General features: G+C 66.6%; 7 protein-coding genes across 7 annotated transcripts in view; 3 read left to right on the top strand and 4 right to left on the bottom strand.

The window, feature by feature from the left end:
- Positions 1-220: 220 nt before the first annotated feature.
- Positions 221-1,712, bottom strand: FA09DRAFT_342727 (COX5A-domain-containing protein; the record flags this gene model as incomplete). The annotated part of the gene is made up of 4 exons (XM_025744556.1): positions 221-413; positions 475-497; positions 710-1,009; positions 1,613-1,712. 4 exons carry the CDS (start codon positions 1,710-1,712, stop codon positions 402-404), a joined length of 435 nt encoding a protein of 144 aa, XP_025600140.1. The 3' UTR covers positions 221-401.
- A 357-nt stretch (positions 1,713-2,069) lies between these two features.
- Positions 2,070-4,746, top strand: FA09DRAFT_337347 (V0/A0 complex, 116-kDa subunit of ATPase; the record flags this gene model as incomplete). The annotated part of the gene is made up of 4 exons (XM_025743987.1): positions 2,070-2,195; positions 2,254-2,714; positions 2,765-3,569; positions 3,631-4,746. 4 exons carry the CDS (start codon positions 2,070-2,072, stop codon positions 4,744-4,746), a joined length of 2,508 nt encoding a protein of 835 aa, XP_025600139.1.
- Positions 4,747-4,834: 88 nt separating this feature from the next.
- Positions 4,835-6,346, bottom strand: FA09DRAFT_337346 (NAD(P)-binding protein; the record flags this gene model as incomplete). The annotated part of the gene is made up of 11 exons (XM_025743986.1): positions 4,835-4,870; positions 4,927-4,978; positions 5,051-5,112; positions 5,184-5,332; positions 5,391-5,402; positions 5,465-5,600; positions 5,673-5,755; positions 5,867-5,895; positions 5,950-6,140; positions 6,206-6,224; positions 6,279-6,346. 11 exons carry the CDS (start codon positions 6,344-6,346, stop codon positions 4,835-4,837), a joined length of 837 nt encoding a protein of 278 aa, XP_025600138.1.
- Positions 6,347-6,577: 231 nt separating this feature from the next.
- On the top strand, positions 6,578-7,978 carry FA09DRAFT_305850 (amidohydrolase 2). Its single transcript, XM_025740513.1, has 4 exons — positions 6,578-6,667; positions 6,724-7,016; positions 7,074-7,553; positions 7,629-7,978. Exons 1-4 carry the CDS (start codon positions 6,606-6,608, stop codon positions 7,937-7,939), a joined length of 1,146 nt encoding a protein of 381 aa, XP_025600137.1. The 5' UTR covers positions 6,578-6,605; the 3' UTR covers positions 7,940-7,978.
- On the bottom strand, positions 7,939-9,585 carry FA09DRAFT_328631 (putative C-8 sterol isomerase). Its single transcript, XM_025741848.1, has 7 exons — positions 9,203-9,585; positions 8,874-8,917; positions 8,699-8,755; positions 8,562-8,630; positions 8,363-8,459; positions 8,170-8,292; positions 7,939-8,094 (listed from the first exon to the last, which is right to left on the bottom strand). Exons 1-7 carry the CDS (start codon positions 9,567-9,569, stop codon positions 8,084-8,086), a joined length of 768 nt encoding a protein of 255 aa, XP_025600136.1. The 5' UTR covers positions 9,570-9,585; the 3' UTR covers positions 7,939-8,083.
- An 822-nt stretch (positions 9,586-10,407) lies between these two features.
- Positions 10,408-12,978, top strand: FA09DRAFT_295092 (P-loop containing nucleoside triphosphate hydrolase protein; the record flags this gene model as incomplete). The annotated part of the gene is made up of 3 exons (XM_025740100.1): positions 10,408-11,283; positions 11,352-11,428; positions 11,484-12,978. 3 exons carry the CDS (start codon positions 10,408-10,410, stop codon positions 12,976-12,978), a joined length of 2,448 nt encoding a protein of 815 aa, XP_025600135.1.
- A 397-nt stretch (positions 12,979-13,375) lies between these two features.
- Positions 13,376-13,633, bottom strand: part of FA09DRAFT_328630 (40S ribosomal protein S13) — a 1,468-nt gene continuing 1,210 nt past the window's right edge. Inside the window, exon 4 of the mRNA XM_025741847.1 lies at positions 13,376-13,624. Within this exon, the coding sequence (XP_025600134.1) occupies positions 13,526-13,624 (99 nt within the window). The 3' untranslated portion in view covers positions 13,376-13,525. The remainder of the gene's footprint in view (positions 13,625-13,633) is intronic.

Here is a 13,633-nt window from a genome sequence, read left to right as displayed (position 1 = left end):
GGCACGCCCGCCGGAGACTCGCCGCCGCCGAGCTCGGCGTCTGCGCCCAACACGCCGGACGGATCCACCTTGCCGCCGCCGTGGCCCCTACAAGCCGGTGCTGGCGCAGCATTCCGTACTTCTCAAGACGCCGGGCAGCACGCTTACGGACGAATTCCAGACAAGCAGCGCCGCAAGCTTCAACGGCGCACTCGCCCGCTCCTTCTTGCGCAGCACGATTCAGCGGCGCAGCTGCTCGCACCGCCCCGCCCTGCACGCTGCGCAGACTGTACGAGAGGAGAACATTGCAATTCGCTTTGCGGGCGCTTCGCAGCCGACTCGCTCGACAGGGCAAGAGTGTCGTTTTGCGCGCCCGGCTTTGTCGCCTTCTCCCTCTCCCTCCACCAGGTCTAGCCACTGCTTTAGGCGTTGTACTGCAGAGAAGACCGGCGATCAGACAGAGCACGCGGGCGGGCGATGCAGCGCGAGACTCACCAGCTCCTCCTTCAGCGAGATGCCTGCAAGGGGACCAACAGTCAGCAAGGGGCCTTCAAGTAGGTAAGGAGTCGCACAGGCGCGAGCGCCCAGAGGACCCGATGCGATGCAGCGGCATTCGGCAGCGCACGTCGTCCAGCACTCCGGTCTTGCGGTCGCCAGACTGAGATGCTGCTCGCCGTTTGCCTGCTGCTTCCGACCCTCCTCTCGCATGGAACGCCGAGCACACACTCACCGAGCTCCTTGCGCACGTCGGCCAGCGCCTCGACGTACTGCTTGTACTGTCCCTCGTTCTCGACCTTCTCACGCAGACCCTCGAACACGCGGACGGCAGTGCTGTAGTCGTTGACGCGGCGGGCGGCGCGGAGAGCAGCCTCGACCACCTCGGGCGCGGGCACAAGGTCGTAGGCGAAGCAGTTGTTCAGGCCGCGCTGCAGCTCGAAAAGGTCCTCGACGGCGCCGAAGAAGGAGACGTAGCGCGAGGTGAAGGACTCGAACGTCTCGTCGTCGTGAGAGTGCGAGGCGTAGCCCCGGACTGTGAGCGAGCAGACGTGTCAGCAGCGCGTTGTGCAAGAGATGATGGGTTGATCGACGGACGAGGGGCCCGGCCTCTGCGCCAAGGCTCCGCTAGGTGCCGGCTCCGGTCTGCGCGCTCAAGCAACGCCGCAAGCTCGCGCGTCACCGGAATGCTAGCAATCGGCTCTCCATGTCGCGAGCACGGCAGCATACGCCTTGAAAGCCGTCGCCAGCGCAGAAAGGCCAGACTTGTCGGGAGTAGCGGCGAGCTGCAGCTTGAGTAGTTCGGCGAGCAATCTTCGGCAGCTGCAGCAGAGCGAGCAATCGCCAAGTCTGCCATAGTCCGGCTTCGTTGCCAGCGCCGCGCCCTCATTCGAGACCCATTCGAGGCCTGCAGCAGATGCTGGGCCGCTGGCCCCGCGCATCCACCGCCGCCGTGCGCCTGGCCCTGCGCCCTGCCGGCATGCACCATGCACCGCCCTCTGTGCCCGCGCAGTCTTCCTGATGCGCCAAACGTGACCTGCACATCGGCAAGCACAGCAGCGCAGCGCGGAAAGAAGCTGCCCTCGCTGTCCCCTTCCCATGCGCTCCACGGGTCCTGCGTCTTCGCAGCACGACGCACCTGCGGCGAAGGGCGCAGCGCGGCGCGAGCCGTTGAGGAGCGCGGCGCGGGCGGCGGTGCCGGCGGCGGCGGTGCGGATGGCGCCGGTGAGGAAGGACATGGCGGTGCGAGACGTGCGGAGCGGGAGAGGTGACGGTGGGGGATCGGCAGGAAGATGCGAATGCGCGCGGCGTGACAAATGCGGGCGCCGGTGCGATGGTGGAGCCGCGCCTGCCTGTGCGCCCGCGTGCCCTGCAGCAGCCCGCCGCGGCTCGATACGGAATGCACGCGGCACGTGCCGTCCGAACACAGGATGTGGCCGCGACTTCAGCCGCATTTGTAGTCGCACACTACAACGCCACGCTGCGCCGGTCGCCAGCGCACGCTCCTGCAAGCGCCGCCGCCGCACGGGCGCAGCTCATCGTCCGCAGCTTCTCCTCTCGCTCCACCACATCACACACCCCCACACGCCGCAGCCATGGGAGAGCAGGAGAGCCTCTTCCGCTCCGCGGCCATGAGCCTCGTGCAGCTCTATATCCCGCAGGAGGTGGCGCACGACACCGTCGACGAGCTGGCGCGCCTCGGCAACGTGCAGTTCAAGGACGTGCGTGGCAGCGCATAGAGCGACAGGCCTGCCGCACAGCTGACCACTGTTCCTGCAGCTCAACCCCGACGTGACGCCGTTCCAGCGCTCCTTTGTGCAGCAGATCCGCCGTCTCGACGACATGGACCGCGTCATCCGCTTCCTGCAGGCGCAGATGGAGGCCGAGAGCGTGCCCGTGCGCCCGCTCGAGTCGGCGCTGCCCTTTGTCAACGGCGGCATGGGCGCGCAGCGCGGGCCCGCGCTCGTCGAGGAGCTCTCGAGCAAGCTGCGCCAGTACGAGTCGCGCCTGGGCGACATGAACGGCAGCTACGAGCAGCTGCAGCGCCGCCTCTTGGAGCTTGAGGAGGCGCGCCACGTCCTGCGCGAGACGGCCATCTTCTTTGAGCAGGCCGAGGGCCGCGGCGGCGCCGAGCGCACCAGCACCGACGACGCCAATGCGCCGCTGCTGGCCGACGACGACGTCGAGAGCCGCGCCTTTGGCCGCGGCGACGACAGCGGCTACGGCACGTTTGACCTCGAGTGAGTCGCTCAGCGCATGTGCTGCACTGCAGGGGCTGACCGTCTCGCAGGTTTGTCGCCGGCACGATTGAGCGCTCGCGCATGGCGACGTTTGAGCGCATCCTGTGGCGCGTGCTGCGCGGCAACCTGTACATGAACTACGCCGAGATCGAGGAGCCCTTCTCGGACCCGAGCAAGGAGGGCCCTGTGCGCAAGAATGTCTTCATCATCTTTGCCCACGGCGCCGAGCTGCTGGCCAAGATCCGCAAGATCAGCGAGAGCATGGGCGGTGCTCTGTACCCCATCGACTCGAACGCCGACAAGCGCGAGGAGAGTCTGCGCGAGGTGACGAACCGCATCGAGGACCTCAACAGCGTGCTGTACTCGACGAGCGCCACGCGCCGCACCGAGCTCGTCAAGGTGGCCGAGAGTCTCTCGGCGTGGGCCGACGTGGTGCGCCGCGAGAAGCTCATCTACGCCACGCTCAACCTCTTCAACATCGACACGGGCCGCAGCACGCTCGTCGCCGAGGGCTGGTGCCCGACCAGCGGCATCGGCTCGATCCAGCTCGCCCTCCGCCGCGCGACGGAGAACAGCGGCACGAGCATCTCCTCGGTGCTGCAGGTGCTGCGCACCAAGCAGTCGCCGCCGACGTACCACCTCACCAACAAGTTCACCGAGGGCTTCCAGGCCATCATCGACGCCTACGGCTTCGCCACGTACCAGGAGGTCAACCCGGGCCTCTTCACCGTCATCACGTTCCCCTTCCTCTTTGCCGTCATGTTCGGCGACATCGGCCACGGCACGATCATGTTCATGGCGGCGGCGGCGATGTGCATCTACGAGCGCCCGCTGGCCAAGGCCGGCCTCGGCGAGGTGAGTTGGCGTCCCTGACGCACGGGTGTGCTACAATGGCTCACCGCTTCTTCAACTGCAGATCTTCGAGATGTTCTTCTACGGCCGCTACATCATCCTGCTCATGGGTGCCTTCTCCATCTTCACCGGCTTCCTGTACAACGACGTCTTCTCCAAGTCGATGCACCTCTTCCACCCCGGCTGGGAGTGGGTCAAGAGCGGCGGCGCCGGCGACATTCTCGAGGCGCGCTCCACGGGCCACGTGTATCCCTTCGGCCTGGACCCGACGTGGCACGGCGCCGACAACTCGCTCGTCTTCACCAACTCGCTCAAGATGAAGATGTCGATCATCCTCGGCGTGGCGCACATGACGTTTGCCATTCTGCTGCAGGTGCCCAACGCGCTGCACTTCCGCAAGTACAGCGACATCTGGACGACGGTGGTGCCGCAGATGCTCTTCATGCACTCGCTCTTCGGCTACCTCGTCGTCATGATCTTCTACAAGTGGACGACGGACTGGTCGGCGCGCGACGCCGCGGGCAACCTGCTGCACAACGGCCCGCCGGGCCTGCTCAATACGCTCATCTACATGTTCCTCAGCCCCGGCAATGTCGACGACGACAAGACGCTCTACAGCGGCCAGGCGTTTGTGCAGACGGTGCTGCTGCTCATTGCCGCCGTGTGCGTGCCGTGGATGCTGCTGGCGAAGCCGTACCTGCAGTACAAGGAGCACCAGGCCAAGCAGGGCGCCGGCTACCAGACCGTCGGCGACGACGACGAGGAGGACAACGAGGACGCCGGCGGCCACGACGACGGCCACGGCGGCGGCGGCGAGTTCAACGTCGGCGAGACGCTCATCTACTCGTCGATCCACACGATTGAGTTCTGCCTCGGCTGCATCTCCAACACGGCGTCGTACCTGCGTCTGTGGGCCCTCTCGCTCGCCCACGCGCAGCTCAGCGAGGTGCTGTGGACGATGACGATCCAGAATGTGTTTGGCATGACGGGCATCGCCGGCGTGCTGGCCACCGTCGCGGCGTTCGCCATCTGGTTCGCACTCAGCATCGCCGTGCTCGTGCTCATGGAGGGCCTCTCGGCCTTCCTGCACGCGCTGCGTCTGCACTGGGTCGAGGCGAGCAGCAAGCACTACATGGCCACCGGCACGCCCTTCCGGCCGCTGACGTACGACGAAGAGTAGAGACGCCCACCAAGCCCACTTCCCAGGCACGCCTCTCGGCGCGGAATGACACTCTCAATGAAGGTGCGATGCGGAGTGCATGAGCGGCTTAGCCGCGCCCGATCATCGATGGCATCTTGGTCGCCTGAGTCGCGCAGTGTGAGCAGTAGGTTCAAGCTCGGGTAGCTCACGGCAACGCACCTGGATGGTGACGAACTGCACGTTGACAGAGAGGGGCATCTCGGCAATGTGGCTGCGGGGTGTGGTCGCGTGAGCTGGGCTGCTACGCGGGAACACGCTGCCGACGCTGCTTCGGACCACGCACACCACCTCGCGCGCCGCATGCTCGCGATCCATGACTGGCTCCTGACGCAGGGAGCCATCGGCCTGCCATCGTAGGAAGATCACTCAGTCTGGGCACAGCTCTCGTCCGCCTGCCCGGCATGCCACTGACGCACCTGCATCACCCCTGGTCCCGTACGCATCCGCTCCGTCATGTCGCTGCTGGCGTTGCCAATGTCGATCTGCGAGACGGCGATGTTGTGTGCCCTCCCGTCGAGCGCTAGGGACTTCGTGAGGCCCGTGCAGCCGTGCTTGCTTGCCGTGTCTGCGGCGCGGAGCAGATCAGCGCGCCTGCGATGGCAGGGGAGAGGCAGAGAGCTCACAGGGTGCCGAGTCTGCGGGGTCCCATGCAGCATCAGTCTCGCACTACGGCATCTGGAGCAAGCACGCCACTCACGAGGCCGAGGCACTGCAGCGCTGATGCTGCCATTGACAATGATCCTTCCTCCCTTGCCACCTCGCTCAGGCGACATGTACCGGAATGCCTCGCGCGCGCAGAGGAACGTGGCTGTCAGGTTCGTCGAGACGGCCTTCTGCTCGGTCCGTGTCAGCACATGCGAGAGGAGCGCGAGAAGGACGAGAAGGAACTACGCGCGTCGACGCACATTCCAATCGGCCAACGGCAGGTCAAACAGCGGCACGGCGGCAGTGCTGACGCCGGCGTTGCAGAAGACGAGGTCGATCTGGCCTGCATGCGTTGGATGCAGCCAACAGGAGGAGCGGAGCGAATGAGCAGAGGAGATGAGCTGGCTGAGCGGCTCATCGCTCTGCAGTGCAAGAGGTCTTGTGCTGTACGCACCGAGCTGCTCGTAGGCATGCTTGAAGAGCCTGTCCCGCCCCTCGTGAGCTTCAGCCCGACCATTCCCCTACGCCGAGACTCACGCAAGCACCGTCTCCTCGCTCGTGATGTCGCCGGCGAAGCTCGTCGCTTTCAGCGCCTGTGCACTCCCATCTGCGCTGCCTGGCTGCGCACGCATCAGGCGCAGCGTCTCCTCGAGCGCCTCTGCGCGCCGCGCCGTGATGCACACACTCCATCCCGCGCGGTGGAGCGCGAGTGCCGTGGAACGACCGATCTGCCCAGACGAGGCATCAGCATCCCCGTGCGATGTTTCGAAGCCGTGTGAGATGGGAGACGCACGCCGCTGGAGCCGCCGGTGCTGGAGAGGATGCATCAGTGAGGTGAAGTGGAGGCAGGGAGAGGCCGAACTCACACAATGGCGGCCTTGCCGGCTGGCGGGTAGGGCGGCACGCCGGCCAGCGCGTCAAAGTCGAGCGGCATGTGGATGTGTCTTGCTGCCGAGTGCTGCGCTGTGAGGACTGAAGGTCTGCGCGAAGATGCCAGTCCTGACTGAAGCTTGAGGTGGAGAGAAGGAAGACGCGGCGCTGCCCCGTGCGGGTCAGGCACCGGCGCGTGCGGGGAAAGCAAGCCACCTCGGCCACCGGCGTGCTTTGCCCGGATGCCGGAGCCGCCTGCACCTGCTCCGCTGGGCGAGCGTCGCTTGCTTGCGCTCCTCATCATCCCTCGGCTCCTTCTCAGCATGGCCTCCTCCTCCAGCAGCAGCAGCGGCAGCGCAGAGCCGTGGATCATCGATGCACACACGTGCGTGCGCCTGCCGCGCTTCGGCGCTGTTGCCTGCCGCTGACGCTCGCCCTCAGCCATGTCCTGCCCGAGCGGCTGGCGCGCAAGATCCGTGCCTTCTTCAACGCCGTCATTGCCGATGCCGAAGGCAGCGAGGTTGCCTCCGAGGCCGCTCCTGCCTCCGTCGCCTCGGCGTCCGAAGACGTCGCCGCGGACGCAGCCGCGCCGCCGCCGCACGCCTGCTGTCCGCCTGCGGCCGCGTTTGACGCAGAGTATGCGGATGCCGACGCGTTCCCCTCGCCCGGGAGACTCGTGTATCCCTACCACGAGTCCGATCCGAAGCTACTGGCCCAGTCCCTGCGCGATGCCGGTGCGTTGCTTCTGCCTCGCTATCCTTCTCTCTCCGCACTGACACGAATTCGAGAAGGCATCAAGGGCAGTTGGATCCTGCCGTATGCTCACAAAGCCGGCGTCGCAGCGCCGCTTAACGACGCGATCTTGAGCGTATGCACTGCACTTCGATCGCACGGCCAGTCGCCCATCGCAGGCCTCACTGCGCATCCCGATGACGGCGCCGACGCAGTGGGCGCCTACACACGGCGTGCCATCGCCGCCGGCGCACGCGTCGCCAAGCTGCACTGCTCCGTGGGCGAGTACAGCGTGCTGCACCCGGGGCTCGCGCCGTTCTGGGAGACCGTGGCGGCCGCGAGAGTGCCGGTGGTGGTGCATGCCGGCTCGCACGTGAGCGGCAACACTGCCTCTCCGGAGATGCGCGACATTGAGGAGGTGGCGAGGCGCTATCCTGAGGCAAGAGTCGTCATTGCTCATAGCGGCAGCCCGGCGGTGAAAGCTGCGCTGGAGGTGGCGAGACGATGCGGAAACGTGTATCTCGACACCACGCCGACTGGTGAGCCTCTCCCTCTCGTCCTCGCTTTGCACGCGGACGAGCAAGAGGGCTGATGGCGTGCCTCCACACACGCAGTGACTCGGCTGCCCCTCTTCCCGCCGCCAGGACATCCTTCGCACGCCTTCACGCTGCAGCTGGCGCGTGCCGGGCGCATCCTCTTCGGCTCCGACGTGCCCAACGTGGCCATGCGTCTCGAAGAGCAGATGGCGGGCGTCGTGCGCCTCTTCGGCAGCGACGCAGATCGCGCAGCGCTCGATGCGGGCCGCGACTGGACGGAGCTGGGCGTCAGCGAGAGGGGCGAGGGAGATGCGCTGGGAGAGGTGTTTGGACGAGCGGCGAGGCGACTTGTGGCGGGTGTGAGGGTGGAGAGGAAAGCGGGCTTGTAGGGCAAACAGGCAATCTAGTGTATTGAGTGGCACGTGGCGTGTACCCGCTGGAGCGTGGTGGGAAGCAGGAGGCAAAGAGGGAGCAAAGGAGAGCAGAGGCAGAGTAAAGACCGTGGTTCTTGCGTGTGTCGGTCTCGAGAAGGATCAGAACTTGCCTGCAGGAAGTGACAGGCACAGTCAGTCACAGGCCTGAGCAATGCACCACCAAAGGGGCCGTGGCGCAGACGCACCAATGGCCAAGTTGCCAATCATCTCGCGGCCCGTGATCCAGGCCGTCTGGATGAATGTGGGGAAGTCGAGCGTGCTGGAGAGGACGTCTGCGAGGCCAAAGGGCAGCATGGGTGGGATCCAGCCTGTGCCGAAAGAGCCCATCGTCAGCTCGAACGGAAGTTCAGTGAAGCACGGGGAAGAGAAAGGACGCACCCTGCGCCAGCTCCAGGGCCCAGCAGCCACTCTCGGGCATCATGTACTGCTTGACCTCGCCGCGGCGCAGGTGGTGCTGCGAGCCGGGCAGGTAGATCTGTGTGGCGGGCGCGAGCGGAGGCGAGCCAAGGCGCGAATGAAGAGAGAGGAGCGAGAGGTCAGGAAGATAAGCGAAGAGGCGAAAGAAGCAAGGACACACCTCGGGGTAGATGCCGTGTGCGGAGAAGGCACGCTGCTCGCCCGTCAGGATGTGGAAGTAGTCGTCGGCCTGGTCAGCCGGGTCGCTCTCGGTCAGCCAAAGCAAGCACACTGAGAGAGACACGCATCCGCACGCACCGTGTGCCGCCCCGTGTGGCCCTCGGTGCCGATGGGCGTGCCGAAGAAGATGAGGTACTGCGAAGGGCAATGCGAGTCAGCACCGGCTGGAGCAGCTCGCAAGCTCGCCAGCTGCAAGCTTGCATCTCGAGGAGAGCCCGCCTGCTAGCCAAGCTGCGGAGCTCCGCAATCTCACCTCCGTGATGGAGGCGTGCAGGATGTACATGCTGCCCATGGCGCCTGTGCGAAGCGCGAGTCAGTACGTGGCTCTTGCTTGCTCCGCTCCTTCCATTGGACGAGGATGTGCTACTACGGGCCGAAAAGCAAGACTGACGTCTACTCTCTCGTTTGCTCATGACTGACTCCCAAGGGCATCTGAGGCACGAAGATGCCCCTCGTCTCGTGGCCCGCGTCCGAGCTTGCTTCGCTGCAATCCCTGTGTCGGTCCTCCATTCTCCGTCCTGGCCGTGCTTCTCCTTTCGCGTCCACTCTCTCGCTCTCTGCTCCGCCATCACGCCCACTCACCGCCGGCATTGTTGAACATCCACTCCTCTTTCACCCTGAAGTCGCGCGTGTTGAGCGTGCGTGCAATCTTGTCGTCGTTGCGCAGCGCGTCGAGGATCTCGTCAAAGATGGCCTCAGTGCTGCTGTGGTTCTTGGCCACGACGGACTGCGTGAGGGCATGCAGCTTGACGGGGTCAAAGACGTAGTGCTGCGCCTTGATGCTCTCGAGCCAGCGAATGCCGATGGCGGCAAGCACGAAGAAGGAGGCGAGCACGGCGAGCGTGCGCGGCCAGCGCGAGGGCGCGCGCGAGGCGACGGGCCGCCGTAGCCCGACGCTCGAGGTGCGCGTGGCGGGCGCAGGAGACGCGCGTGGCTTGTGTGCCGGCATGCTTGCGATCGACGGTGGTGGGGGAGAGGCAAGCCTGGGGTGAGAAGGCGGTGGTCAGGCCATCAAGCCGCCGCCGGAAGAAGGCGCCGCGAGACCCGCGGAGCAACGCGTCGCGCGCGCTGCTCCCACGCTGTCTTTGGCGGGTCAGCGCGGCGCGCGCGGCGAGGCGGCCGCATCCGCATTCGCCACGGCGCCATCTTCTGCTCCTCATCCTCTCATCGTCTCGTCTGCTTCTTTGCCCCGCTCTTGCCCTCGTCTCTGCCTCTACCTCTCTTCTCCTACCTCCACCTCTGTCTTTGGCTCGCGCTGTGCGAGCTGGCAGCCAGCCATGGCGCCGCTCGCCTCGCCCACGCGCCGCTCCCTCGCCGCGGCTTCTCGCGCAGCAGTGGCCGGCGCCGGCGCAGCGCCGAGAGTGGCTGCCGGCGCCTCCTCCTCGCGCACTCGCCTGCGCACGCCACAGCGCACCGCTCCGGCTGGCTCAGCGGCGCATCAGCATGCCGCTGCCACGGCGCCGCCACCTGCGGCGCACGACGCATGGAGCCAGATGGCCCTCGACATGGGCGCCGTCTCGCTCGAGCCGATGTACGACGCCGACCTCGTGGCGCACAGCGCCAGGAGCGACTTCTACGCCCGTCCGCCGCCCGCGCCCGAGGCGATGCCGCCGCTCGTCTCGCTGCCGCAGCTGCGTCTCACGCCTCGGCCTCTCGCCTCCTCGCCGCCCACTGCCTCGTCTACGCGGTGGGACTGGCGCACGCGTGCCTTTTCCCGTCTCGGCGCCGTCCTTCCGGGACATGCACCAGTGCCGGTGCCGCCTGCGCCGCCACCACCTCGCCGCATCATGCCCACCGTGCGCCAGCTTGCCGGTCTCGACTCGCACGGCGCTGCCTCTGCCGCGCGGCAGGAGCTGCGCTCCGCAGCCGCCACATATGTCGCTGCGCAGCGGCACAAGCTGGCGCTCGAGCGCGCCGAGACGCAAGCTGCGCTGCTCGAGCGATCACGATGGCGCACGCCTCGGCTCGTCGCCGCCGGCTACGCCCTCGACGGCCTGCAAGCCTACTGGCGTGCTCAGCGGCGCTACGGCAAGCGCATCGCCGTCTTCACGCGGCCTGCGCGCGCCGCATTCCCGTGGACGCGGCTGCAGGCTGGCGACGGCTGCGTCGTGGTGGCGAGCGCGGCGCGCAGCAAGTGCTTTGCGGATGCGGATGCCCGCCTGGCTACGCAAGCGCCCGACGAGCCAGCATCGCCATTGCCGGCAGTCAGCGGGCTGCCAGCGACGGTGCTCTCCATCACGCCCGACCGTCTCACGCTAGCCTTCGATGGCGTCGCCGCGCTGGCGGACCTGGAGCGCGGCAACGAGACATGGTGCGTCGTGCAGGGCGAGAACACGCTCGTGCACGAACGCACAGACGCGGCACTGCAGTGCCTGGCACACGATGTGGCCAGTCAGGAAGGCGCGACAAGGGAACTGCCGAGCGGCGAGGAGGCCGAGGTGGTGCTGCGAGGCACGCGACTCGCCGATGTGCTGCTGGGCCTGGCGCCTGCGCAGGCGCCTGGGCTCTTCGAGCATGACATGCGCATTCGCAGCTGGGTTCAGCGACGTTTGCAGCCGGCAGGCACGCTTCGCGTCGAAGGCGACCCCGACCTGGGCCTCAATGAGAGCCAGGAAAGAGCCGTGGCGATGATGCTGGGCAATCGGCTGAGCTTGGTGCAAGGCGTGAGTTGCTCGGGCTCGTCCGTGGGCGCTAGACGTCCTGGCTGACGAGCTTTTGTTCTTCCTCTAAGCCGCCCGGAACAGGCAAGACGCGCACCATCGTCGCGGCGATGAAGCTGCTCAAGCTGCATTTCGAAGTGCCTCATCCGTGCGTCCTTTCCACTCCTCTAAGCGCCCGGTCGCTGACCCGCTTCCACTCTCAGCATCCTTCTCTGCGCCCACACAAACGTCGCAGTCGACAATCTCGCCCTCGGCGCGCAGCGCGCAGGGCTGCGCGTCGTGCGTGCCGGTCCCTCTGCGCGAGTGCGCGACGAGCTGCGAGGCTGTACCCTCGACGAACTCGTCGAGGCGCATCCCCAGAAACGCCAGCTCGATGAGCTACGCCTGGCACTTGCGCGCACGCGAGCTGAGCTTGCTGCGCTGGAGGCTGCGAAGCGCAAGGGCGAGCTGCAGGGTGGCAGGGGGGCGTGGAAGGGCGACTTCGAGGTGGACCAGTTCGACGGCGCCGCGCCCGTGAGCGATGCCACGGCCCCGCAACTCAAGGCTCGCATCGCAAAGCAGCACGGTCGCGCATTCATGCTCGAGCAGCAGATCCTCTCCTCGATCCTGCGCTCCGCCGATGTCATTTGCTGCACTGCACTCGCCTCCGCCTCGGCAGCACTGAGGGCGCTGGACTTTCCGCTCGTCTTCTTCGACGAAGGAAGCATGGCCACTGAAGCGGTGTCGCTCGTGCCTCTCATGAAGGGCTGTGCGCAGCTGGCCCTCATCGGCGATCACCGACAGCTGCCGCCCGTCGTCACGAGTGCCGCCGCACGTCGCGAAGGCCTGGCCCTCTCGCTCTTCGAGCGGCTGCTGCGTCGCGCAGACGTGCCGAGCACGATGCTGGACACGCAGCACCGCATGCATCCGCATCTCGCCGCCTTTCCAAATGCGGCCTTCTACAACGGCGCACTGCACGACGGAGCACCTACGCTTGCAATTCCGGCGCTTCAGTCGCGCTTCTTGCCAGCGGAGGCAGGCGGCAGGATGGCCTTCGTGACGCACTCTGCGCGCGAGACGCGCGCGGACAAGTCGCTCGTCAACCTTGGCGAGGCGGCGCTGCTGGCGCGCATCGTCGTCGATGTGCTCGTGCGCAACGCCGGCCTGCGAGGGCGCGACATTGGCGTCGTCGTGCCGTACGCTGCGCAGGTGCGCCTCTTGCGCCGCATGCTGCAGGAGCGCGAGAGCGAAGAGCACGCGGCGCTGCTGGCGCTCTTTGCAAAGGAAGAAGGCGGGCGAGGGCGTGCGGCGGAGGCAAAGGAAATCGAGGTGCACACCGTCGATGGCTTCGAGGGCCGCGAGAAGCGCCTCATCCTCTTTGGCTCCGTGCGCAACAGCAGCAGCAGCACTGCTGCCGACGCCGCAGGCTACGTCGGCTTTCTGGCGGACGTGCGCCGCCTCTGCGTGGCGCTCACGCGCGCCCAAGCGGCGCTCATCGTCGTCGGCCACCTGCCCACGTGGAGGGCGGCGCGTGTGGGCGCGGCGGGCGCGGAGCTGCTGGCGTCTGCTGGCGCGCCCGAGGATGCACAGCTCGGCTGCCAGATGCTGCGCCGCTTCGCCGACTGGGCGGAGCAGTGCGGCGCCGTCGTAGTGTGCGATCAAGAGACGGCGCCGGCGCTGCGTGACGATGCGCACGAGCTCGACTTGTTCGGCATGTAAGGTGCTCCGGACTCGCGCTCCCTGTTTGCCTTCCGCCCCGTCCCTTCTCCATCCGCATCGGCGATACCCCGCTCTGCTTGCTCCAGTTGGTGCTGCAGCAATGAGAATGCATGCAGCTTGCGCCCTTTGCCCGCTGCGTGATTCTCATCGAACGAGCCATCTAGGCGTGCCTCTGGCGAAGAGACGGAGGCTGGCCCCCGTCTGTTGTCGTGCGGCGCCGCGTCGGCAGTGACCGAAAGCGCCCGAGCCGCGAACAGACCATCAGCATTGCACCCGCTCCCGTCGGGCGGTGCAGAGAAGCAGCCCCGCTCTCTCTTTGCCCGGCTCCCATCCGTCCAACGACCATCGAGGCAGCGCGCGCAGACAGCAAAGCAGCAGGGCAGCACGGAGGAGGGGAGATCTCAAAAGTACATGAACATTGACGTCTGCACGTCGGGCGCCCATTCCCTTGCCCCGCCCCAAGCCACACTCTGCCTAGCAGACCAGCAGCATGTGGAAGCTCGAAGTGAGCGAGGGAAGCAAAGGCACAGGCAAAGCAAGGCCCTTTTTAGGCGACCATCGTCGACGCCGTGGCGGCCTCGTACTTGAACGTCGGCGCCAGCTTGCCGACGGTGCGGTAGTAGCGGGCGAGGCGGTGCACACGGGACTGGGGAGG

The sequence above is a fragment of the Tilletiopsis washingtonensis genome (genome assembly GCF_003144115.1).
Source record: "Tilletiopsis washingtonensis strain MCA 4186 unplaced genomic scaffold FA09scaffold_5, whole genome shotgun sequence".
Classification (NCBI taxonomy): Eukaryota; Fungi; Basidiomycota; class Exobasidiomycetes; order Entylomatales; genus Tilletiopsis; species Tilletiopsis washingtonensis.
Note: the sequence above shows the minus strand (reverse complement) of the source record. Positions and strands in the feature narration are given on the sequence as shown.

Excerpts from the sequence above, each read along its gene's own strand:
- FA09DRAFT_305850 (XM_025740513.1), top strand. The coding sequence starts at position 6,606 with ATGGCCTCCTCCTCCAGCAGCAGCAGCGGCAGCGCAGAGCCGTGGATC. Across the intron at positions 6,668-6,723 it reads TGGATCATCGATGCACACAC|CCATGTCCTGCCCGAGCGGC; the intron begins GTGCGTGCGCCT and ends GCTCGCCCTCAG. Across the intron at positions 7,554-7,628 it reads TCTCGACACCACGCCGACTG|TGACTCGGCTGCCCCTCTTC; the intron begins GTGAGCCTCTCC and ends CCACACACGCAG.
- FA09DRAFT_328631 (XM_025741848.1), bottom strand. The coding sequence starts at position 9,569 with ATGCCGGCACACAAGCCACGCGCGTCTCCTGCGCCCGCCACGCGCACC. Across the intron at positions 8,631-8,698 it reads GCCACACGGGGCGGCACACG|GCCGACGACTACTTCCACAT; the intron begins GTGCGTGCGGAT and ends CCGGCTGACCAG. Across the intron at positions 8,460-8,561 it reads CACACGGCATCTACCCCGAG|ATCTACCTGCCCGGCTCGCA; the intron begins GTGTGTCCTTGC and ends CCCGCCACACAG.